This window comes from Typopeltis vanoorti, chromosome 11 (assembly GCF_054136105.1).
Source record: "Typopeltis vanoorti isolate ZY-2024b chromosome 11, IOZ_Tvanoo_1.0, whole genome shotgun sequence".
Classification (NCBI taxonomy): domain Eukaryota; kingdom Metazoa; phylum Arthropoda; class Arachnida; order Uropygi; family Thelyphonidae; genus Typopeltis; species Typopeltis vanoorti.
This window is the reverse complement of record NC_143559.1, coordinates 37,056,722-37,083,785: the sequence shown is the minus strand read 5'-3', so window position 1 is coordinate 37,083,785 and position 27,064 is coordinate 37,056,722. Positions and strand designations below refer to the sequence as shown.

The 27,064-nt window shown below is 36.2% G+C and overlaps 1 protein-coding gene across 4 annotated transcripts in view; it reads right to left on the bottom strand.

Annotated features, from left to right (window-relative positions):
• The window catches only part of shtd (anaphase promoting complex subunit 1), an 844,012-nt gene that overhangs the window by 70,675 nt on the left and 746,273 nt on the right, over positions 1-27,064 (bottom strand). For all 4 annotated transcript variants that reach the window (XM_090401046.1, XM_090401047.1, XM_090401049.1 and 1 more), the window contains one exon: positions 10,698-10,784. In XM_090401046.1, coding sequence (XP_090257172.1) covers positions 10,698-10,784 — 87 coding nt within the window. The remainder of the gene's footprint in view (positions 1-10,697; positions 10,785-27,064) is intronic.

The window sequence follows — 27,064 nt, the reverse complement described above, 5'->3', positions numbered from 1 at the left end:
TAACCCCCTTACTGTTATATACAGCAAAAATAAAAGGGGAGGGGATTACATGTGTGCAAAGAACATTATGACTGGTGGTCTGTAGAGCAGTGGAAGTTTGTGTTACAGATTAGTAACTCACTATTTTTTCATCATATGGGTGAATGGTAGTGTGAAGAATGACTGGGAAACACCTTATGGCAGTGCATTATCCCATCTGTGAAATGTGGTGACAGCTAAGGTATAATGATCTGATCTGGAAGATAGTGCTTTGGAAACAGGCAATTTTCAGTTTGTGGATGCCAATAGTAAGCCTCTGTATCTCAGTTGGTATAGAGGAAGCTCTTTGGTCAGAAAGACCTGGTTTGATTCTCATTCTTGATGTGAGGAACCTTTATCCGGTCTCTTTTGACTAAAGGTGAGTTAGCTGGTCTCATACGGAGGTAGAGGGTTTTTTTTCACCCGGAAACTCTTTTTTTTTGTCCCTCAAAACAGACAAACCGGCCAGTAGAACACATGCAATTTACAGAAAAGAATACTTGGAGGCACAGGGATAATGACCTTATTCTCGTATTACAGCTGAGAAGTCCAAGAATACTTGGGAAGGCCATGGGTGCTCAAATGCCTGTTAAAGCCACAGATGATGATGGATGCCAGTAGTGTATTGAAGGATGGACAGAATGCTAAAGACGTACAAACAGATTTAGCCTTGGGTAGTTTAGAGGACAGAGATGGTTTGTCTGATGATCATGGTTGTGGGTCTGAATGTCACTTGAAAGCAGAATGGGTGAAGACAGAAAATGAACTGCTAAGAAAGAAGACTCAATTCAGGAGGGTGAATGAAGATCTTGGGAGGATAGAGAAGTTGATTAGTGTGGGAGGAATGAGAGTAGGGATCAGAGAGGAAGGTGAGAGCATGAGAGATGCACTGGAATTCTGAAATTCACACCGGAAAAGAGAAAAATGCAGAAAGATAACAGAATGTAGAAGAAATGGAAAGAGAGACAAGATGGAGAGCGAAAGAGAAAGGAAAGACAGATTGGAAGCTGTAAGAGACAGTGAGAATAGGATGAATGAAGGAATCTGTTTAGAGTGTCATGTATGGAGTTTGATGATTCAGGATGAAGAGAAGAGTGTCAGAGGAGTGATTGCCTGGTGGAATGATAGAGTGTGTAGCAATGGATGAAGAGGGGCGAAAGTGTGAAGGAGATGACAATAATGGTTGGTACGAATGACGTGAGAGGTAATGTGAATTGTGTAGTGGGAAATTTGAGGTTGATGATAGACATAATGCAGCAGAAATGTGTCCAAGGAAAGATAGTGAGTGTGTCACCCTGGTATGAATGCAGAGCGGAGGAGAAGAGCAGTGATGATGAACGAGATGATAGTGAGAATGTGCAGGAAAAGAGGTTTGGAATATGTGGATGCATAGAATATATTTGAGGATAGAAGAGAGTTATATGTAAGCAATGGATTACATTTGAATGCAGAAGGATGGGCATTTGGAGAGATCATTGTTTTCTGGGCAAGTAAGTGTGTCAGGATAAAGAAACTAGAAATGCACAGGTGGAATGTTACAGGGATGGGCCCCAATGGGGATAGTGGATTGAGAAATAAGAGGGGGTGGGCACTATATTACAGATGACTATTAAATTATTTAAGGAATTTGCAACGTATACTGGAATATTAATTAAAAGAAACTTTAATGAATATTTTCTATATTTCGGCAATTATGACACGTGCACGCAGGAACTACAAAAAGCAAATGAGTCAGAAGATAAGAAACTACTCTTGTTCCCAAAGTCCTAATGGTGCCCCTAGTGGGCTATATTGGGTTGTCTTGACCATTGGGCTGATGTTCTCATGATGTAAGTCTCCTAATTTTGAGGCAGTCTCATGCACCCAAATTTGTTGAGGTTTGGAATGTTTTTTTAGAGCTGAGGTTGATTCTATGAATAGTCTTTCGTACTTGAACTTGCTGCGGTGTATTACTTTGGCCTTCTTCCAACGTATTCTGTTGCGGGTATCCAGAGCATGGTCTGCAAGCCCAGAGTGGCTGTACTGGTGAAACCGGATGTAGTCCTTGTGTTCTGAAATTCTGATATATTACAGAGCGAGATAAAATGTGAGGGGGAGTAATAATAGCCATCAGAATACTGGCAATATACGGGTTTTTCTGTATATACAAATGCTAGGAGCATTATAAATAAAGGGAAGGAGTTTGTGGCATTGATTGACTCAGTCTCTCCAAAGGTTGTTAGTACCTGTAAAACTTGGTTAACTGAGGAAGATGTTCTAACAGGGATAGAAATCGATAGGTATAGCAGACTTCGGCAGGATAGTGAAGGAAGACATGGTGGTGGAGTGTTACTCATGATAAGAGATGAACTGTGCACTCTCAGGGTGGAGAATCTTAGTGGAATTAACACTAAAGGCTTTGAAAGTATATCATGTGAGATAGATGTTTATAAGACAAGATATTTAGTGGGATGTTGCTACAGAGCAGGAAATATAGATGATGATGAGTAATTATATCACCATATAGGCCAAGGCAATCAGTTTTTCTTTTTCACCAGTTTCCTGCAGAAAAACAACCAAAAGACCAATTGAAACTAAAGTGCAAAGATGACTGATACCCAGGTGGCTAGCCTTATCTGAGTTAACTGCCTTGAGCTGGCCTTCACTACCTGAGATTGCTCTCCAGTTATCCCTGCAAATGACCATAAGACCACACTGAACTAAGAGGATGGAACAATTTAAAAAACCTCTCATAGTAAAAACAGATAGAATTTTATCTCCCCCTGGTGAATGACGCATAATGTGGGTGGTCTATGCCACCAAAAATTTGATATCCCCTAGAATAGAATGCTTCTTTCTAAATACAAAAATACCTGACTGAAGAATAAAATTTCCACAATACAATATTATCAAGCATTTGCATGTCACATTACATAATCTGTTACAAAGAACAAGAGGGCAGCTGTAGAATGCATGTTCTACTGTTTCCAATTGGTAACAGATTGGATCTCCAATGTTCAAGTATCTCCATTTGATGGTATTGACTGGAAGGCAGTCATATGAAATTCTCCAAGCAAGATCCCTCCAGTTAGGGTATCCTTGGAACTTCAATAAGTTATGAAACAGCGTTGTTGTCAGTATCCAACTGTGGAAGTTAACGGCGAAATAAATTAAAGATTTCTTTATACCAAATTTTACTTTTTTTAATGGAAAGAATGTCGATGTCAGAATTTTGTATTGTAGTATTCAGGCACAATCTCAGCTTTTGGACTTTTATAATCATTTACTCCAAATAGTGAAAGATGAAAATCCAAGTAGTACTGGAGAAGGTCTGTACATGTGTGATTGGTCTGCAACATTTTATGGATTTCTGAAGCTGTATTGCTTAAATAGCAGAATTTTAAGACTGGAAGCCCAAATGCTCCATGTTTCTTTGATAGTCGAAGAAATTCCTTTTTAACTTCTTGGTATCAGCTGGAACAAAAAAAAAAAAATTGCACAGGCTTACTATATAATTGCTTTTCTTCAGCTTCTGTGATGTCTGTAATATTTATTATGTACAACTGAGCTGGAAAGATTATGGTTTTGAGTACTATGGCTTTAGAAGAAAAGGAAAGTTGCCCTGTGTTTCAGTCTTCTAAGGTTTCAAAGTTTTTGTATATAAGTTCTTGAACTGGTAATATTGGGTAAGGAGAAGGGAAATCGAAGTATAATGAGGGGTTTTCTCTCTCTTAGACCAAAAGGAATGCCTCCAAGATCACACTTTCCAAAAATTTTTAATTTTGTCTTGTCTGCATTAGTAGTTAATCCACTGATCTTGCTGAAGTTTTCCAAAATACCAAAAAAAAAATATACTTATGGAATCATTATCCTTCAAAGTGGCCACTACATCATCGGCATATGCTAATACCTTATTTTCCTTCATAAGTGAAGGAAGTGACAATACAGCATGTGTATTGTCGACTTCCTGTAACAAAGGTTCAAGAACCAATGCAAAGAGCAATGGACTGAGAGGGCAATCCTGCTTGACTCCTTTGAATTTTGACTGGGTCTGATAGGAACCCATTAACAAGGAGGCAGGTAGTTGAATTGTCTGTATTGGTTTTTAATAACAGATAGCAGTTTTTTACCCACACCAGTTGGCTGCAGGATGTGGAACAGCAAGGGATGCTGCACATTATGAAATGCTATAGTAAAGTCTACTGACAGCAATGCCATTGGCTGCTTTTTCGTATCAACCAAGCACAGTAGATCATGTAGCAGAAACAGATTAAATGTAATTGCTTGGCCTGGAACTTCGTACACCTGTATGCTTATTATGTATCTCAATCGTACTTCGAGCCTGTTATTGATAATGCATAAAAACATCTTGTAGTCAGTATAAGATAGAGAAATAGATAAAGAGTTAGGTATTAGATAGAGAGATAGGTCTCCAGCTGAAGGTGTGATCTCTATTAGGTTTTGGAATAAGAACAGTGTGGCTTACTACAAATTCACTTGGTATGTGTCCTGATGAGAGAAAAGAATTAAACAGTATAACTACAATAGGAAGAATAAAATCCTAGGCCATGCAATACAGTTCTATCGCTAGAATATCAGGTCATGCGGATTTTCTTGTCTGGCATTCTTTATACGCTGTGCTAACTTTGGATGCTGTAATGGGTCTGTCAAACCCATCTTGGATACGAACAGGAAAGCCAGTAATGTTCCAAGGGTTATACTTTCCCATAGTACTATTGTCTTCATCAAAAATCTTCAAACAGATTTTGGTAGTGTTTCTGAAAGTCAAGAATATCTTGGGTGGTGGACATGTCTTCACCATCAACACAAATTTGACTGATAGTCCCTTCTTCACAAAATTTAGTGAATTGTCTACTGGAGAATGCAGCTAAAGGGCTATCTGTTAAGTGCTGCTGTATTCTTATTTTAAAATTTCTTTCTTCTACTTGTTTCTGTCTTTCCACTTCTATCTCTATTTAATGTTTCTAATGATGTTGCTACATTCTATACCATTGTGTTGGTTTACTACAAACCAGCTTCTCTCTTTATACAGGTTTTTCAACCTTTTAACCACATATGCCAGCCTGGTTAGCTGAGTCATTAGAGCATCCGCTCTCTAGCCAAAAGGCTGCTGGTTTGAATTCCGCCATAGATGTTTGTGATTGTCTGTGAAAATATTAGTGATGGTAGTGGGCAGTAGATATCGTTGGTGTAGATGATGTGGTTCACTGTAGGTGGTGAGTGAGTGGTGGAGAAGGAGAGTTGTAGAGTAGGCACCCTCCCTCGATGAGTCCAAAGACTCATCGAGAGAGGGCACTAACAGTTCCAGGTAACATTATTCCAATTTGAACAGAGGGTCTGGAATTTGGTTGAAAAGATCAACGGACAATTTGGTGGAAATCTCCATGGTCCAGAACTGATCGATACTTTTTCCATGCAGTGGAATTTAAATAGAACTGGATTATGATCTGACATGTTGATGACGAGATGTTTTATCTGAGTTATTCTATTTATAAGGGAAGGAGAAGAGATATAAATTCAATTAAGACAGGTACCAATACACCTTGATTCATTTATGTGTAAACCTGGAGATTAGGACTGTGAATCATCCATATCTACTAGTTGAGCATTGCCGAGACATGTTTTTAAATATGCATATCCCACTTTTCACTCCTCTAAGGTTACTATTTTGTTTAATGTCGGATTTTCAACACAATTCCTGTCTCCAGCTGCTATGATGTAGTGGGCACCGTATAAACACAGCTACAATTCTTGGAAGAATTTTTGTGTAACTGTTCTATTCGACGGAGCATAAACATTTATGAATCTTATTACACATCCACAGTATTTCTAGTCTATTGTCAAGATTTTCCCTTCTGAATATTACAGAATGATCTAAGGAGGAGGAGGGTGGTGGGCAAGAATAAGAACTACTCCAGCCCTGTTAAATTTTCCAAAGCTTCAATAACAAAAAAGTGGATATCTGCTAATGTTTTTATACCTTTATATCTGCAAAGTATGTTTCTTGAAGAAACAAAAACCCCTGATATTATGGCATAGCATAAGTTTCCATATAGCTTCTTGTTTAACTTGCCTGTGGAATCCTTATACATTTAATGAGGCAATGCAGAAAGTGGATGCTATGATTAGTGAAATGTCACTGGTAAGTCTTTAACTTCTAGATTTTGGATGAACCTGATGAGTTCATCAATCTGTGAAGGAGCAATTCATCATGTTAGTGATGAATTGTTCCTTCACAGATTGAAGAACTTATTTCATTGTGTAGTCTGCTTCTCGTAAGCTGTTTTCTAGTTGCTTTCCATTATTTCGATTTCATGCCTATTGTTCTTGATTTGGAAGGTGGTTATTTTCTTTTCATGGAGATGATAATTGTACTGAGAAAACTTTGAATCAGTAAGCTTTGTTAATTTTTTTTAAAATACAATTCTTTAATTGTATCTCTTGCATTAGCATGAGATGGTTCTTTCATAAACTCTTCTGAGTCTGAAAGTTTTTATTTTATGATTCACAACCTTCTCCATCTTTAGATTTTTTATTTCCTCTTTTTTTGAATTTAGTTCCTTTTTTTTTAACACATCTTTTTTGTTTATCCTCATTTTTTTATATTAATTCATCTTTTCTTTTTGATGATCTTGTATGTTAAGTTCTTTCAGTTGTCTTACTTGCTTTCTGTTTCTTCTCCAGTTTCTCCTTGTAGAACTGTTTCCTGTGCTTGCATTTCATCTTTCTGTTCAGTTGTTATACTAGGTTCATTATTGGTAATTTCAACTGATGTTGTTTCATCTATATTTGATTGGGAAAGTGACTCCTACAGTTCTGGAATTTTTAGGCTAAATTCTGACTGATTTGATTGCACACATTTTGTGATTTTACTTAGTATAGCTAGTTTAAAAGTGTAGTCTTTACTAGACTGAATTTGAAGATCTGGGAACTCTTCTTTATCCCTCTCTGATATATACACTGTTCTACTCAGTTCTACAGGTGCTCCCACTCTTTCAGTGAGTTTTGAAAGGACAGGTGTTAATGTGGTATTCAAAACTTACCTATTTCCGACAGAGTTTGAGACACTGATTAGCAATATGTCCGATCTCCATGCAGTTGAAACATTTAGATTTGGGGCAGTTGCCACAGAAGTGATCGTATGAACCACAATGCAGTCAACCTTTATTGAGGTCTCATCAGTGGGAGCCAGACGCAGAAGTGATCCCAAGGTTGAAGTAATGCAGAAGTCATATTTCCATATACAAATAGCCAAAATGTGTCACACCTTATTACTAAAATATTCCGGATTAGAAACAGATGTTGAAAGTTTTTCACTTGGTTATACTATAAATTAAAGATTCCAAGAAATCATATTCTTGGTTTTATCCTATAACCAAGTGTAAGCAAACAAAGTTTGTGCATGAAGTCACTTCATGACTTGGCCATTTGTATATAGAGACTAATGACATTACATCAATTGCCTTAGTATGGGAATATAACTTCTGAATTACTTCAACCTTGGTATCACTGCTGGGTCTGGCTCCCAGTGATGAGACCTCAACAAAAGTTGAAACTGGCCTGGGTAGTGGCCCTTTCCATAATACATAGCATTATACATGTCCATAAAGATATGTGCATTGCATTGCATTATGAGATACTAAGGCAATCAATGTGATGTCATTGGCCTCTATATACAAGTAGCCCAGTCGTGAAGTGACTTCACTCTCAAACTTTGTTTGCTTACACTTGGATAAAGAATGAAACCAAGAATATACTTTCTTGGCATCTTTAATTTAAAGTTATAACTCACAAAGACTGATTTAAAAAAATAATAAAATAAATTTAAATTTTGCTAAATTTTTCAAAATGAGGTGATTTTCATGCACTCTAAGGCAATTTCAACCTTGCAAATCTAGACTGCATCACTCAACTTGTGTTTTGATAATATTGAGATTGTTCACAAAATTGCTCAACTGTGCTTGGGTAATCAAATGAGTTGTTCATAAAAAATTACAGGTGAAAATCTGGGTTAGGTTCAAAAGATCATCGCACTATATTTCAAGTTGGTAGAGAGTTATTTTCAACCAAAGTCCATGTGTCAGGTGGTATAGGAACTGGCACTATATTATGATGAAGTATTGGTGTCATGGCTGTGACAGGTTTGGATAGCTTAGATGTTTCAAGTTTGCTGTAGTAAACCATACCAATTGGGACTGCAGATATGCCATGCACATGCAACTCTCTTAAATTAAGAATTACCAACAAGTTAGCACAAGAATATTTTCCAAATATTTCAGTCTGAAATTAACAGACTATCATCAGTGGCTTGATAGGAACAGTTTTTACAAGGTGGAATACAAACAATTGATCATTCAGAAGTAGAACGAACCACGTGATGTTATATTGCTAAGCACTAAAGAGAGGTAAATTTCATCAGATTGATGAATAAATTATAGGTATCAATTCTCAATTTCATACAACAATCTTAATTTATAAGAATGTATAATTGATGCTCTTGTATTCTTTGTTGTATAGAGCATCCAGTTTGTCCAAAGTATGACAGATTGCAGTTACCTTCGGGTATTCTGACAACAGTACGACAGATTGCAGTTACATGGAACTTGATATACACCAGGCATAGTTGAGCACTTATATTTAGAAGAGGGGGGAAGTGGCTGAATATTTTATTAATAGGGATATAAGTGGCTGTTAAATCCTATTTCTTCAGAATTCTTGAAATTGGTTCTGAAATTCTGGAAATATATGGAATTGGATCTTGACACATTGATTCTTTGTTGTTTTGGATTGTAGGAATCGAACAAATGTTGTATAATCTTTTCAGAGAAGCCATTTAATTTCATGTAATTTGATAGTGGAAAGTTCTTTCTGTAATTCTTGGGGAGCTAAGCAATTAGTTCTAGCTTGTAGAATTAAACATTTTATGATTCCTGTTATTTGATAAGGATGATGAGCAGATTGTTGAAAACGTAACATCCAGTAAAAGTTCTGTAAATTCTTGTTGTCAGAAAACTTGAAGGTAACTGCAATCTGTCGTACTTTGGAAAAACTGGACGCTCTATAGAAAAAATAATACAAGAACATCAATTCCACATTCTTCACAATAAATCTGATAAGTCCGGATTGGCGCAACACAGGATAGAGACAAGCCACAACATTCTCTGGTCCAGGACTCATCTTTTACACAGATGTTGCTATAAATTCGAACGCTTATTTCAAAGAGAGTGCTGAGGCCTTACTTCAACACCCTAACTTGAATCGAAATGATTGCCTATCCTTGTCTAAAATATGGGAAAGTTTAATCTGGATAACACACTTAAGTTTTTTTTTTCCCCAATTGAGACCTTTTAATTCTTACATTAGTTAAATGTTATCTTTAACTGAATTTATAAATTAAGATTGTTGTATGAAATTGTGAATTGATACCTATAATTTATTCATCAATCTGATGAAATTTACCTCTCTTTAGTGCTTAGCAATGTAACATCATGTGGCTCGTTCTACTTTTAAATGATCAACTGTTTGTATTCCATCTTGTAAAAACTGTTCCTATCAAGCCACTGATGATAGTCTGTTAATTTCAGACTGAAATATTTGGCAAATATTAAAATATTCTTGTGCTAACGTGTTGATAATTCTTAATTTCATGTCACAGGTATCTCTCAAGAATAGAATTCCCTTAAATGTCATGGACATTTGCTACAACATACAAGGAAAGCCTAGTTTCTACCCTGATCTCCCAAAGTACAACTGATATGTTTTCTTGATCAAAGGAGTAAATTCTTGTTTCACAAGATTTTAATATCACTGCACCATAAACAGTAAAATGAATCTGCAAGATTCATACACTATGGGATATCATTCAATTGCAATTTCCAAAGTGATTAAAATCATAAAATTTGAGCTTTGGGAAACAAGAGAAACTAACCAAAAAACACTTCGCAAAGACATTTGGAAGGCACAACATTCGTTAAGTGGAAGCAAACCAAATCATCTAAGTATATTAAATCAGATATGGCACTTGGTGTGGTAGTGGTACATTGATGAGAGTGATCACCTTTGCTTATGCTGGCAGAAAATGGATGTCATTTTTTTCTTCAGCACATATATTTATGTCAAAATCACACACTTTGCAGAAATATTCTGTATATACATTATTTTAAATCAAATTAAAAAATTACAAGTACATAGGCTGCAATTCCATCTCAGTTATATATGTGACATATAACTGAGATTGAATTTTTATCTTTAGCAATCTCACATATAAGTGTAATTGTTAATGATATAAACAATTTATTTTAGTATAATATATAAATATTTAGTTTGGGATGTTGATAATTCTTAACTTTAAAAAAATGTTCTATTCATCTTTATACAGTTTAAATTCATCTTTAAACAGGCTACCCAGTTTAATTCAAATAAGATGTAATTAACTTAAAAAACAACATTTAAGTTTTGTTACTTATAATGTTTTTTTGATATCAAAATGTCGAAGTTGAAGTAAGATTAATAATTTTAAAAGGATAAAAAAAAATGAAAAAGTCAGAGAGCTCTGAAATCATATTTAAAATCATTTATATTTCAATATAATAAAAATACAAAATGGAAAAAAAAAAGGGAAACCACAACTATTCATCCATGATTAAACAAATACTTATGATTTTTTAAAAAAAAGTTACCTCTTTGCTTTTGGCTCTTGGTTTCAAGAAAAATGTAGCAAAGTTTAATGCTACAGCATCATTTGTAAATTCAGTAACAGCAGTAGGCTGAAAAGACAAAGCAATGATAGAATGAATTTCAAAGACACAGAAGATATTCATGTGATTAACTTTTAAAATACAAGAAGCATTCTGAAGGTGCTGTCATGTGCACAGTGCTTAGGGTATGAGTTGTGCTGAAATGTGACTAGTCTTGTGTTTCTTCATTCCTCCACTGCAGTTTAGCCAGTGATATATAACTGAGGTTGTAAATTTTGTGATACTGTATACACAATGGATCTTTCACAAGTTTATTGAAGCATATAAATCGTTGCACAGGAAAGAAACAAATGTTGTGAAAGTTAGTGCTACTGAAATTCACTGCCAGTTATAAGGATTTTATGGGAAAGCAACTGTAAACATGTTTACTGTACATTGTTAGGCATGAAGTAAGTGAAAGCAGTGATAGCAAAATTCTGTTGCTTTCCATACACCAAAAGCTCAGCTTTCAACATATGGAAAGCAACATTAATCTGATAAAATTGGACAAATAAATCAGAGATCACTAGTACTGAAACTGAACACCGGATTACTGTCAACAAGACATTACAGAAGGAAATGGATTGGAAGTTATAGAACATTCCTCTAACAGTCCAGTTACTCCACAGGACTTCTGGTTATTTTCCGAATTGAAGATACATTTCAAGAACATTCATTCTGAAAATGATGAATTGTCAAACTAGAGGTGGGAAAAATTATTTTGAAAACAACCTGAAGAGTTTTACTATAATGGCCTTGAGAAATCTGTAACATGGTGGAGAACATATTGAAAGAGAAGAGGATTTTGTTAAGAACATATGAAAATAAAGAAGATACTTCAAACTATCTTTTGTTTTTGATTTCACTGGCATCTCCCTTTAAGGTGGGAAACTATCACAATGGAAGCATTACTTTTGGAATGCCTTGTACCAATCACACAATACCAAACCGTATTATAGACAACACAGCAGAATAAAGTATACATGCAGACACTGAAGTGCATAAGAGTTACGTTACACAAACTTTATACAACATGAATTTTATGTCAGTCAGATTAAACTTATCTCACCCATTAATCACACCTTACTGCTTAATGTTTACAGTATGTACAGTAGTACATTAACATGTTTTAAAGGTTATTTTTGTTAGTTTCATTAAAGTATGTACACAAATTATATTTAAATAAGTAATTATTGTAAAGTAATATAATGCATTAGTAATATATTATAAAGAGAATGACAAAATAGCAAAATGAGAGTAATTTGGCTGTTCAACCTTATGAAATTAACAAGATTTGCCTTCTGACAGTGAACCAACCGTTACTTGCCACAAAGGACTGAGAACTATCTGGATATTTTGATTTTGCCTTTCCTTGCCTTTGTCTGAATCATCATTAAGGAGAAAGTGATTTTGGATTTGATCTTAGATTGACACAGTTAACAATTCTTCCATTTCATAAATAGCACCAAACACTTCCCCCCCTCCACCCATTCTTGTTTACTTTAAATAGGCATATTTAAAGAAACATGTGCAAGGCAGTTCCTTGCACATGTTTCTTTATACAAACAGCATCCTTCACAACTGTATTCAATGCTGATGGTGAAGAAACAAATCCCTGCCTAAGTCCAAATTTAACTGCGTCAAATTTCAGTAAGTCAGGATTTGCCTGCATACTTCATAAACGTATAGATGGTGAAATTTTTTGCAAATTGGAAGTTATGTGGAGTAAAATCACTTGTGATGAATCAAAAAATGTACAGCTGATATTGCATCAAACAGGCATTACATTGTTGGCCTGGTTGGCTGAGTGGTTAACATACCCACTCTCCAACCAAAAGGCTGTGGGTTCGAACCCCACAATGGGCATGGATGTTTGTGATTGTCTTTAGGTGGAGGATGAACTTCATTGCCTGGTGTAAGACCACTGCCCAGCTTACTGGAGGCCTGCAGTGCTTGAAAAAGTTCCACGTTTGGTCTCTATAGCAAGTTTCTAGACTATGTAATAAATAAATAAATATAAAATGGATAAAAATGGAAAAGTCCATTTTTAGTACATAGTACAAATGTACTATAGGTTTACTAATAACCTTTCATGGGTAGGAATCACATAAAAAAATAAAATAAAAATAAAAAAAGAAATAAAGAATATGGCTTTCAAAGGCATATTCTTTCTATACATTCAGATTTTATATCAATATTAACAGTTTAATTAAACACAGGGTCAAACATAGTGTAAAACTATCTCAATAAAATTCACTCACTATTAATTAAGCATATTTCTTTAGCATGAAACGTTTGTCAATTGTAGTCAGAAAGGAATGTGTTTTCTGTTTCTGGGTGTGCAAAATACAGGTGAAGTTTTTAAGTGTCTGGAACAGCAGTGATTAGTAGCGTGTGTTTAGTCATTGGATATGGTGTATGAATCAGAAAAATTGTTTACTAAAAAACACTGTTGTCAGTACAGCTGAGTGTAAACAAATGTGTGAAATGCAAGATCATTGTGAAGGGTAACTTATATAATCTGAACAGGTTAAGAGGAATGCATATGTTCTGGAGAAATATTGAAGATGCTTATATTGAATATGGGTAATAAGAGGGATGAGACAGTGTGGGTGTGTAAGAAATATAATATCCTAATGGATTTTGATGTTTTTTTCACTTATTGTAAAAAAATATATAAGTTAGTAAAGAAAGAGAGAATATGAGAAAAGAGAGATATTGGAAGGTTTGGAAAACAGAGGGGGAAAAGGGTGAGCAAGAAAGTGTGAGGTAGGGGCTAGAAAGAGAAAGCAATTAACAGAATTCAACAGTGGAAAGCAGAATGTTGGATGTCTGAAGTCATTACTTCAAACATCCAGCATTCTATGTTAAGCACTCTGCTTAACATAGCATGCTGGATATTAAGCATCCAACAGTTGAGTGCTTTGGAAACAAAGCACACAACTATTTAGTTGTATAAACAATTCAGATTGCAAAAGAAAGGCCTGGTCTTTGACAAATTGATGCAGCCATTTCCTGAGGCCGGAGGAGTGCTTAAGCCAATGATGATTCCAGAGATAGTCTCTCAGACCTAGTGATTTCTAAGTAGCATAAGTATATTCTTCCATTTAATCTTGTGTGAAGGAATATCAAGAACATAGTCTGCTAGTTCCAGCTCGCCATATACAGATGACTACAGATGTAATTTTTGTATTATTCAATGAGGATATTAACAGACCTACCAGTCTATCCAGAGTAGACTAAACTGCAGGCACAAGGAACTGCATATACATTCCAGGGTGTACAGCAGGATGAAGTTCATCCTTATGAGAACAGAGTATAAAGGACTACTAACCCTGCTTCTCCTCAGATCTCTTATCTGGTCTCTAGACTTCAATCAACTTTATTTGCAATCCATAAGATGAAACAAGTGATGCCTGTCTTGTCTGTGTATTAATGCTAGACAGCTAGTCTACTGTTTATGCTAATTCCTGTATTATATTCCACATACATTTATTTTTATTTAACTGACCCCCCACCCAGATCAGAAACTTAGGCTATCTATTTCTTTAGTCTTTTGTCTTTTTATTGATGGCTTTATCAGATTTGAATGTTACATCTCTTAAAGACCAACCAAACTGAATAATAGTTGAAATTTAAGAGATGTAACATTCAAAGGCTACTCTCCCAGTAACAATCTCACTGAAAAGTCCTGACCTAATCAACTATAGATGCAATGCTATTCTAAAGAAAATTCATTACAGAAAACTATACATTATAACAAAATATTCCTAGTGGCACTCTAACGAGTTTGTTATAGGCAGAATTAATTGTATTTAAGACATATCTCACACACACACACACACACATGCGCGCAAAAAAAAAAAAATGGAGCAAATAATATCTCAAATTTTGATATCTTGTTTATTGTCATTTTCCTTCATAAAGTGATCTGTATGGATGTGGAATAACTGGAGATAGTGTGTGAACTTTTTACCCTACACCTGATTTTACATCAAGCCAGCTTTCTGTTTCCATTTCCCATTAGGCTCATTTCCTCGTGAATGCTACATAACTTGGCTATTATATGACAAAAGGCCAGTTAGCTTTTTGAGGGATGAAAAATCAAAAACTATGAGACCAGCTAACTTATCAACTGAAAAGCCTTGATAAAGGTTCTTCACTTCCTACATGGGAATTGAACCCCAATCTTTCTAACCAAAGGGCTAGAAACCAAAACTGACTCAGCTATGAAGGCTGTCAGTATACACCCTCCCTAATTCTAGAGAGAGTCCAAGGCTTGTTGTGGTGCCAATATGGCATCTGGGGGAACCCCTGGCATTCCACTTCCAAGCACAGTCATTGCCTGCTGAATAGCAGGCATCCATATAAGGCCCGGTGATGGCTGGGAAACTCTGGCGCTGAACTCTCATTTTGAGTATGAGTATCATCCTCAACAAGCCTGAACCTACTACAGAAACCATAACACATCAAACAAAACAAAGAATAAAGAACAAAAAATATCTGAAATGACTAAAATTGTATCTTTTTTTTTAATGATACATGAAATAGGTGAACATTAGATTGAGAAAATGCCATCCTTATTTATCCACAAAAGTTTACGAGATTCTGCAGAATCTCCAAAATCTGTTAAGAAACAAACATGTACCTTTTGTAATTATTTGGGGGAATACCTATGGTAACCTTCCACTAAACTAACTTTTCCCAGAGAAGTGATATATTAGAACAGGATATTCTTGATGTTCCTGAGAAGGGAATTTGTTCTAAATTAAATAGTCAAGAAGTGATAGCCATTAAAAATTATCCTATAAAGGAATGGTCATTTGGAGGAAAATTGTAGATAGGAAAGTTAGTATGATGTAAATTTTTCATGTAGTACTATCATATCCTATACACCCCCCTCCCACTTGAGGGTACATGTCAGGAATTTGATGATGAGGTAGAATGGCCACTAAGTAGCAAAAACCATTTAACATCTCAAGATCTCCAACATCACTTAAAGCAGGATATCAACTTCCCTCTCAGGTTCTAGATTGTAAAGCCATAACATGGAGTCTCAGCATGATCATATGTTTGGCACTTGAAGCACCCAAAACTAACCACGCTCAAACTTGCTTAAGCTATTAGTAGCAGAGCCTCTACTAATCGACCAACCTTATCTGATGGTAAATACTATTACACTGAGAAGCTAACAGTAAAAAAAAAATATATATATATAATATATATATATATTATACACACACACACACGTATATGAGACAATAACATGCATATCTCAAAGCTCACAATTATGTCCCCCAAAAGCTATTAAAGTGAACTGACCAGACAATTAATTAACATCTTTGTACAAAATTTATCAAAACATTGATATTAAGAGCCTCTTAGAGAAATATAAGCAAGTGTGCTTGTGCCTGTAATGACCTATTTGAAGCCTGGTGAGGATTTCATAGTACAGTATATATCTCTATCATTTGCAAGCACAAGATAGTGAATGAATGTGCCCATGGAGAAGGGGTCCTCTGCTTGGAGATAACCACACCTCACAACATAAAGCCATCTGATGCTCAGCAGGGTCCCCCTTATTACAATATAATGCATCTATTTGTTACTGGGTGTAGATATATCTAAGGATGACCTTGATGATCTCATACTCATAATGTGGGAAGGGGAGGAGATTTAAATGGCCACAATTTTCTGTGTATGTGTGTGCGCGTGTGTGTGTGTGGGGGGGGGGGTAATGCATAAACTATCGCCACAGGAAAGGTTGTGGAGGACATACTTAACAATAATAATCCTTCTCTCCTAAACCCTAGGAAGAAAATCTCTTACATCTCCATCCAAATATTCCCTGCTCTCTCCTTAACAATTTGTTTGCCACCCCTTTATCTATATAAGTGTGGAGTACAAAACAGAATTCCTGGGATCAATAATTTTTCATGATTCCATTCTCTTGGGCAAATCACATACTCCATCACCAATATCATGATGACAAAAAAAATCAAGCAGGCTTTCATCCTTTATCACAATTTGATTCTGTAATAGTCAACTCCTTTTGTATTAATGAAGTTGAAGTAGTGAATCATATTACAAAGTACACAATAATAGCTACTACTGCAATATCCACATTTCCACCTTTTTTCCAAATATGGTGAAATTCAGAATATACAGAATGCAAAACAAAGATTAGGTTATCTTCTGCAGACACCCATCATCATCATAATTGGCTCGCCAGCCCTACGTGGACCCTGATCTTCTTCAGAAACTTCTGCAAGTCTTCCTTATTCAATGCTAAACTCTTCCAATTTTTGACTCCCAAAACCTTAATATCTTGCATCACGCTATCTTTCCATCTTCTAGCTTAGCATTAAACATCTTAACTATTTTATTACTATCCATGGATATAATGTGTCCAAGCCCAACTTAATGTATTTATGTACTTAATTTAATGTCTGGCTCATTAAATAATCTGTATAGTTCATGGTTATATCTTTTCCTCCACACATCATTCTCTTGTATTGCTCGAAAAATATATCTGAGAACTCTTATTTCAAACAGACCTAGCAATCTTTCATCTGACATTAATAATACCCAGTTTCCAGAGGTATAGGTTAACACTGGTCTTACTAGAACTTTGTACATCATTATCTTTGCTTTTCTTGAAATCACATGTGATTTTAGGTGTTTCCTAAGTCCATGCATCTAAAGCATCTATTTGCAAAAAGAATACATCTCTGAATCTCAGTACTGATATCATTTTTTACAATTAACTTCTGATCCAAAGTATATAAAACTATGTACAATTTCAAATTTATAGGAACCAATTTTGATTTGAGAAGGATTATTATCACAAATCTTTCTAGTTACTGGCCTATACTTTGTTTTTTCTTGGTTAATCTGCAAATTCATCTTCTTTGCTGCCTTTTCTAAACTGAGGAAAGTTTCTTCCATTGTCTTTTGTGTCTTTCCTATAATATCGATATCGTCGGCATATGCCATCAGTTGTAGTGACTTGAAAAAATAGTTCCCCTTGTATTTCAGCATCTCTGAAAACCACCTATAAAAATACAACCTCAAAGCCACTTTTAAATTTCCTGCAAAATTAAAAAGGTTACTCAACTCATCCAAAGACCCACTCCCTCTGCTGGCCCACCCTGGAGTATACTGTATTTATTGCACCTGTAATATACCATATAAAAAATAGTTTCTCTTGTATTTCAGCATCTCTGAAACCTTTTCAAGTGCTATGTTAAACAGTAAGCAAGCTAAGCCACCCCTTAACGAACTTCATTTTTTATATTATTATTACTGGCAACTCCAAGGAGTCGACAGACTCATCGAGGGAGGCCCTAACATCATGTCAAGAACAACTATTCGTCTTTCACAAAGTATCTATCATACCTCGCCTTAAACTTATTCATGGTGATAGCACCCACAACAGACTCTGGCAGCTTATTCCACTCATTTACCACTCTCCAAGTAAAGAACCTAGCTTTAACACCCCTGTTAACCACATTTTTGCCCAGCTTCCATGTATGGCCCCTAGTCCTCCCACCACCAGCCATATTCTCAAAAATATCTTCTGGATTAATCCTATAGAAACCCTTCAGTAATTTGAATGTCTCAATCATATCACCCCTTTTCCACCTATGAACCAATTTTTGCAACCCAAATATCTTCAATCTGTTTCCATAAGGGTCATTCTACAGACCTGCCACCATCTTGGTCACTCGTCTCTGGATCCTCTCCACCTCCTCCCCATCAAGAAGAAACCCTAGTGCCCATATCTGGGCACAGTAGTCCAGATGGGGTCTTATCAGGACTCGACATAGAGGAACAATAACTTGTTTGTCTCTGCTCATTAAAGTATTTTTCAGTAGCCAAGTGATTTGATGAGCTGTTTTAGCCACTTTTGCAATGTGTCCCCTGAACTTCAACTCCCTATCCACCAACACTCCCAAATCCCTGGCCTCATCAATCTCCTGGAGTACAGTTCCACTAATGTGATATACTGCTGCTAATCTTTTCACTCCAAAATGCAACACTTTGCCACATTAAATTGACATCCATTCTCCTTAGCCCAGAACGCCAATCTATCCAAATCGTCCTGCAAGATTTTGACATCTTCTGCATTCACTATTGCCCTACCCAACTTTGCATCATCAGTGAACAAATGAACTGTTCCTCTTAGATCCTTCCCCTATATCGTTAATGAACAAATTAAACAGCAGTAGTCCAAGAACAGAACCCTGTGGTACACCACTAGTCACAAGCCGTCTTTTGGACTCCACTCCTGAATAAACCACTCTGGTATCTTTCCATCAACCACCCTCCTATCCATCTCACCAACCCTATATCCATCCCCATCTGCTCCAGTTTACTGATTAGAGTTCCATGTGGTATCCTATCAAAGGCCTTGGCAAGGTCCAGTAGAATCACTGAAAAACCCATTACCCTTATCCAGTTCAGTCGTTACTGTGTTATAAAACGTGAGCAAATTACTGAGGCATGATCTACCTTCACAAAATCATGTTGTTCCTCATACAGTATCCCATTTTCATCTATCCAATCCTGTATTCTTCTCGACTAGTTTCTCCAAGACCTTGACAACAATTCCTGATATGCTAATCGGTCGGTAATTTACAACAGCAATCTCGGAACCTCCTTTATGCAGTGGAACTATTTTCCCCACTTTCCACCCCCTCGGGACTAACCCAGACCCGAAACTCAGATTAAACAGAATGGTTAAGAGTACTGACAATTCTTTAGCCGCTTCATGTACGACACGAGCTGGTATACCATCCAATCCCACAGATGTATTGACATTGAGGTTTTGTAATAGACTACTCACCTCCACCTCATTCACCACAATTACGTATAAATTTTTGGTTCATTCATTTCTGCAATGTGACCACCTGGATGATATACTCTTGCAAAGTGCTCGCTCAGTAATTCAACTATATCAACTGATTCAGTTACCCCCCCCTACCATTGGCATTCTTTAAAATCATTCTGCCATATACATTTTTTCTTCTACTTGCAACATATCGAAAAACTGTTTAGGACTGTCTTTAGCCTGCATGGCCAATGTTCTTTCGTAATCCTTTTTTGCTTTTCTTACCACACTCAGTATCCTTCTAGCCTGGGCTTTATACTGTTCATGTGACTGCCAGTCACCTTTCTCCTTAAATTCCCTCCATAGTTGTTTTTTTTTTGCAACTCAAGCTTAATGGTGTTATTCATCCATTTAACTCCTACTTGATTTATTATTCGGACTCTAGGTATACAGTCAGCCATTGCTTCATGTAAACACTTCTTAACCGCCTCCCATGCACTGTCAACTTCTAGCCCTTGCAGTTTTACATGCCATGCCACTGTACCAATCAATCTCCTAAGCTTGTCATGCTTACCAGCCCGATAATTCCACATATACCCTGTCTTAATTGTAAATTCCACACCTTTAGCCACCTCCCAAGTCAAGACCTTATGATCGCTCTCACCAATTGGTGGCAATGTGGTCATATTTGTTACAGCCAAATTCTCAGATGCAATTGCTAGGTCAAGCACTCTCTGACCCCTAGTATTTTCCATTACATGCTGTCACAGATAGTTATCCCTTAATAACCGCATAAAATCCAATTCCTTCCTCTCATGTGGAAAAAAAAACAAAATTCTCTCCATCGGATCAGACAATATGTTCTGAATTTTGATCTGACGAATATTTCTCATTGTAGCTTTAACTAAAGCAATATGATTTTGTGGAATCTGTAGTTCCTCCATTGCAATAAATAAGTTAGATCAATCTATGATATCTTATGCAGTTATAAAATCTATGAAAATGTGGTGTCTTTCAATTCCAAATTCATTACATTTTTCAAGTACCGTATTTTCCGGCACATAAGACGCACCCTCTCTTTTGTACACATTTTTTAGGAAAAAAAACCCTTTATCACTGAATATTATAATGCATTTACAGTATTTCAAATATAAAGTAATAAGTAGGTCTACTTTCAACAAATACCTAATCTAACTAGGAAAGAGTATATACCTTTTGATCTTCTTCATCAAAACCCAGAAATTCATCTCAGAGCTAAATGTAGAGACACTTGAAACCTCTTCTAAATCAGAATCTGAGTCCTCATACAACAAATTGTCCTCTGTACCATCCAGTGTATTACTAATGCCACACTTCTTAAATGATTTAACCATTGTCTCAGTTTTCACAGCATCCCATGATGCTTCGACCCACTCACAAACTTGTGAAATGCAAGGCCCTCTTCCTTCTTACTGGTGGCATAACCTCAAAATCTGAAGACTGCATCCAGCTGTTACACTTGTCCTTCATAAATCCCTTAAATTTATTAGTACAGACATCTAAAAGTTGAAGCTGACTAGTTAGACCTCCTGGAATTACAGCTAACTGAGTTTTTAATTCCTTGAGTTGATTTTTAACATCTTCTGTTCTGTGAGTATCTGAATATTGGCGTATAAGACGCACCCTGTTTTTCAGACCTATTTCCAAAGGAAAAAAGTGCGTCTTATAAGCCGGCAAATATGGTAATTGGCATATATTAAAAATCTGATCATTTATAGATTTTCCTTCATGGAATCCACTCTGATAATCGCCAATAACATTCTCTACATAGGGATAAAGTAGAGAATGTTAGAGAAAATAGTAAATTAATTCCTCTATAGTTAGAACATATTACATCACCTTTCTTATGGATGGGACATATGACGCTCAGATTCCATTCGTCCAGAATTGTTTCATTAATCCAGATTTTGTTGATAAGTTGACACAGCTGTTCGAAGTATTCTGTACCTGCACTTTTAATTAATTCTGCTTGTATCCTATCCATTCCTGGGACCTTATTGTTCTTAAGTTTTTTAATAGCTGCCTCCACTTCTGCATCTGTTGGTACTGGTTCAACATCTTCTAGATCTTAACTCTCTTCCACATCATCTAATTGACCAGATATATTTGAATTCAATAGTTCATCGAAATGCTCTGCCCATCTTCTTAGTATCATTTCATTCCAACTCAAAATTATACCCTCCATAATGTTGTTCTAAACTGGAAATCTTTCTGACTACTATTTAACTTTTGACAGAAAGATCTGCTTTCATTCATACTTCTGAGATGTTCCAATTCCTTAAGTTTATCCTCATAGTATATCTTTCTATTCTTATGCACTCTTTTTCTTCTTTTCTAGCCAAACGGTATTGCTCTACAGCTTTAGGAATGCAGTTCCTCTGCTGCATTTGTTTATATGCTTCATTTTTTGATACAGTCACATGTTCACATTCTGCATCAAACCAATGGTCATATTTGACTCTGCTGACTTTTCCTAAGGTGCTTAAGGGTCAAAGCTGTATAACTGAGAGGAGACCTCCACATAGCCTTTAAAGGAATGCGGAGAACCGACCAGGGCTTCTGACCTAATGTCCAATCCTCACCTTCTCGTGGTGCACCCTGTTGGGTATCTACTTTGATACTGAACGAACGAGGATGGGCTGGCAATTTGGGATTTAGCCGACCAAATTGTATTCTTATTGGTTAAACCAAAATAAAAAATGATGGTACAACATGACAAAATTTCATGCCGGCTGGGGCATCGCCCAGTTAAACAAGACCACCATTGTTTTTGCCAGGGAACCAGGGCAAACAGTGAAAAGTCAGCTACTGGAACAAATCTGAAAACAAACCTCAACTCAACATCACCAGAGTTAAAGATCGGTACTATCAACGTAAGAAGCCTGAATGGCAAAGAAATGGAGCAAGCTGATGAATTAGATAAGTACCAGATCGACATAATAGGGGTGACTGAAACAAAAAAGACCAAAACTGGTGAGATCTTTCTGAGCAATAAATACAAAATGTTATATTCAGGCAATAACAATCAAGGAAAAGAAGGAGTAGCCATAGTATTCAACACAAAATACGAGGCTAATCTTCTTGAATGGCAGTCAGTCTCAAGTAGAGTAATGTGGGCAAATATGAGAATGGGGAACTGGACAATGAGACTTATTTGTGCCTATGGTCCCACAGAAGGTTCTACTAAGGTAGAAGTGGAGGAATTTTTTGAGGCTTTAGAAAAAGCAACTGACACAATGAAAAAGGAAAAGTTGGTCCTTGTTGGGGATCTAAATAGTAGAGTAGGAAATGATTGTGAGACATACAAAAATATTTTGGGAAAATTTGGAGAAAAGAGCAAAGCTAATAATAATGGCAAATATCTGTTGGATTTCTGCTCAGGACATGGATTGGTTATTACTAACACCATGTTCCAACATAAAAATGTGCACAAATTCACATGGAAAGAAGAGGCTAGGAATAAGAAAAGTCTCATTGACTATGTTATTGTTGATAGTGATGTTTTCTCCCTGGTGCAGGACACCAGAGTGTACAGAGGATTTGAAATTGGAAGTGATCACGATTTAGTCTTGAGCAGGATAAAATTGAATTTCATATTGAAAAGAATAACATGTAAGAAAGTTTTAAAGCGAATAAAAGTTGAGCAGCTCTCAGATGTCAACTGTAGACTAAAATACAGAAATATTATTGAAAAGAAAATGAAAGAGTTTGAGAACAGGAATCAAACCTTGGAGATTCAGTGGCAAACTCTGAAGGAAACATTGATTGATTCTGCCAGAGAGGCATGTGGTGAGGTTGTGTGCAAAGATAAAAAAATCAGAACTCCCTGGTGGACACAGGAAGTTAAAGAGGCAGTGAAGGAAAAGAAGAAAGCATATCAAAAGTTCCTGGCAAATAAGTCAGCTTTTACTCTTACAGAATACAGAGACAAATGTAAGAAAGCTAATCAGTGTGTAAAACTAGCTAAACAAAAGTCATGGGAGGACTTTGGCAAGAATATAGAAAATAAATATCAAGAAGGTGGCAAAATATTCTGGAGGTTGTTGAAGAAGCTTAGGAATGGAGGAAAGAGTGCTGTAAAAGAAATTAGAGATGATAAAGGTGAAATGAAAACAGGAGAAAAAGATATCCTTGAAGTATGGAGTAATTACTTTGAAAAACTGCTAAATGAAACAAGCAGTGATGACAGCACAGTGATAAAAAAACACTGACCAGGCATGCAGTCAGGAATACATATCCATACTTGAAGTAGAAAAAGTCATCAAAGGCTTGAAATGTGGAAAGGCAGCAGGAGTAGATGATATTCGACCAGAAATGCTGAAGTATGGTGGTATAAGAGTCTTACAGTGGCTGCACTGCATAGTTCAAAAAGCCTGGACAGAGGGACGAATTCCCGATGATTGGAGTAGAGCTCTCATAGTACCCATATATAAAAAGGGAAATAAAACTGAATGTGAGAATTACAGAGGTATTTCCCTACTGAGTGTTCCTGGCAAGATCTATGCAAGTATACTTGAGAAACGGTTGAGAAGAATTGTGGAAGAAAAGCTTGGTGAAGAACAAGCTGGATTCAGGCCAAATAGAGGCTGTCAGGATCAGATCTTCACTTTACGACAAATAGTCGAGAAAGCATGGGAATATAACAAAGATCTGTATTTAAGTTTTGTCGATTTGGAAAAGGCATATCACAAGGTGCCAAGAGAGAAGCTATTCAATACGCTGCAGTTATATGGTGTCAATGGGGCATTATATCAAGCAATACTTAGTCTTTATTTGAGTTGTGAGTCAGCAGTTAGAATTGAAGGAAGTACAGGAAGATGGTTTAATGTTAAATCTGGTGTGAGACAAGGATGTACATTATCCCCTCTGTTATTCATTATCTATATGGATCACATTATGAAGGAATGTGGTATTAAACCTGATATCAAAATTGGAGATGTTAATGTCAGCTCTTTGCTTTATGCGGATGATGTTATACTTCTAAATAAATCCGCTACAAGTCTGCAAGATTCTCTGACTAAATTGAATAGCTGTTGTAATAGATATGGTATGAAGGTCAGCAATAAAAAGACAAAGACAATGAAAATAGGCAGAATCATTGAAAATGTCAACTGTGTTGTGAATGGAGAACCTGTGGAACAAGTAAAACATTTCAGCTACTTAGGCACAATTTTTACTGAAGATGGTAAACTAAATATAGAAATAGACAACAGAATCAGCAAAGCTGGTATCGTGGGAAGTCAATTGAATAAATTCATATGGAATAAGAAAGAAATTAGTCGGAACACTAAATTAGCTGTATACAAGACTGTGTTCAAACCAATTTTAACTTATGGATCTGAGAGCTGGGTCAGAAGTAAAACACTTGACCAAAGACTAGAGAGACAGCAGATATGAGAGTCCTGAGAAAGATTAGAAGCGTGAACAGATGGCATCAATGGCAATATCATATTAAAAATGAGGATATTAGGAAAGAACTTGACATTGTCAGCATCCAGGAATGCGTTAGCAGAGCTAATCTCAGATGGTATGGTCACTTAAATAGAATGGGAGAGGAAAGATTAGCAAAACAAGTGTTCTCTGCCAGGTTGGCAGGAAAACGACTGAGAGGAAGACCAAGATATAGGTGGATTGATACGGTACAAAGTGCCTTAGACGATAGAAATATAAGATCTGATAATGTTGGAGTCTTGACAAGTAACAGACTGATTTGGAGGAAAATTGTAGATAGGAAGTTAGTAATGATATAATTTTTTCATGTAGTACTGTCATATCCTGTACACCCCTTGAGGGTACATGGCAGGAATTTGATGATGATGATGATGATGACTTTTCCTAATACTATGTCACTGTGACATCCCTAAGAACATCCCAAGCTTCATTAACATTCTCACCAATGGTTAGATCAGACAGGTTTTCACTGATTCTCTCACCATATTTGGCTTCTAATTCCTTCAATCTTTCCTTATTAAACTTTCTACCTTCTAATTCCTTCAATCTTTCCTTATTAAACTTTCTAGCGTGGGACCCATATATCTTCCTTTCATTAGAGATTTTGCTTCTAATCTTTGATATAATCAAATAGTGATCAGAATCAATATTTGCTCCTCTGTAGGTTCTGACATCCATTCTATTGGATACATGTCTTGCATTTATTAAAAGATGATTGATTTGGTTAAAGGTTCTCCATCAGGAGATTTCCAGGTCATTTTATGAATACCTTTATGATTAAAAATTACACTACCAATAACCATATTTCTTGAAGAAGCAAAGTTGTGATCAATCTAGTCCCATTACAATTAGTCTTGTTAAGTAAACTATATTTCCCAATGGCTGGCCTGTGTGTATCCTCTTTGCCTATCTTGGCATTTAAATCACCTATAATAATTTTTACATCCCTCTTTGGACATTCTCCATAGATTTTATCTAATTCATTATAAAACAACTCTTTTTCAGCATCATTCTTTTCTTCAGTTGGAGCATGTATGGAGATAAGAAAACTGTCCTATAATTCGTAACCTACACATTCGAGGTGAGTTTGCTTTGCAGTCCATGATAAGATGTTTTGTTTACAATGAAACCTGTTCCAAACAGGTGATCTTTCTTTTGGCAGCTATAAAAACAATACGATTTTTCTTTTCCATCTCATTTCTTGTATAGCAATAACAAGTATCCTGTATTTATCCAATTGCTCTAGCAGCATTTTTAAAGCTCCAGATCAGTAAAGAGAAAGTACGTTTCATGATCCAATTTTCAAATTCTTAAGACATTTGCTATTTTGTCGTCATTTAGTCCATCCAGTAGTTACTTCTTTAGATTTCATAACAAGATGTTTTTTTCCAGGGTGGGGATCATCAGCCCATTGCCCAACCCCCAACTGGAGGATCAAGCATCCGTATTTATGACCCCCAGAGACAGGGTGACCCAGCTATACCACTATGGACTGGGTACCCATTTTAGTCGCCTCATATGACATGCATGGGCTACAGTGGGGGCTCTTCTTATTCCCCAGTGGATATATAATCTCTGTATCACTCATTTCTACTCATCTTGCACATTTGAGAAGTAATGCTTGCCTGTGTATGTGTGTGAGAATTATTCATCAGTTATAATAATTTATCTGTTCATCATCAAATTCCTGTCATGTACCCTCAAAGGGTGTACAGGGTATGATAGTACTACATGAAAAATTGACATTATTACTAACTTCTTATCGACAATTTTCCTCCAAATCAGTCAGTTACTTGTCAAAACTCCAACATTATCAGATCTTATATTTTACTATCGTCTAAGGCACTTTGTACTGTATCAATCCACCTATATCTTGGACTTCCTCTGGTTGGTTTTCCTGCCACTCTGGAAGAGAACACTTGTTTTGCTAATCTTTCTTAGCCCATTTTGTTTAAGTGACCATACCACCTGAGATTAGCTCTGTTAA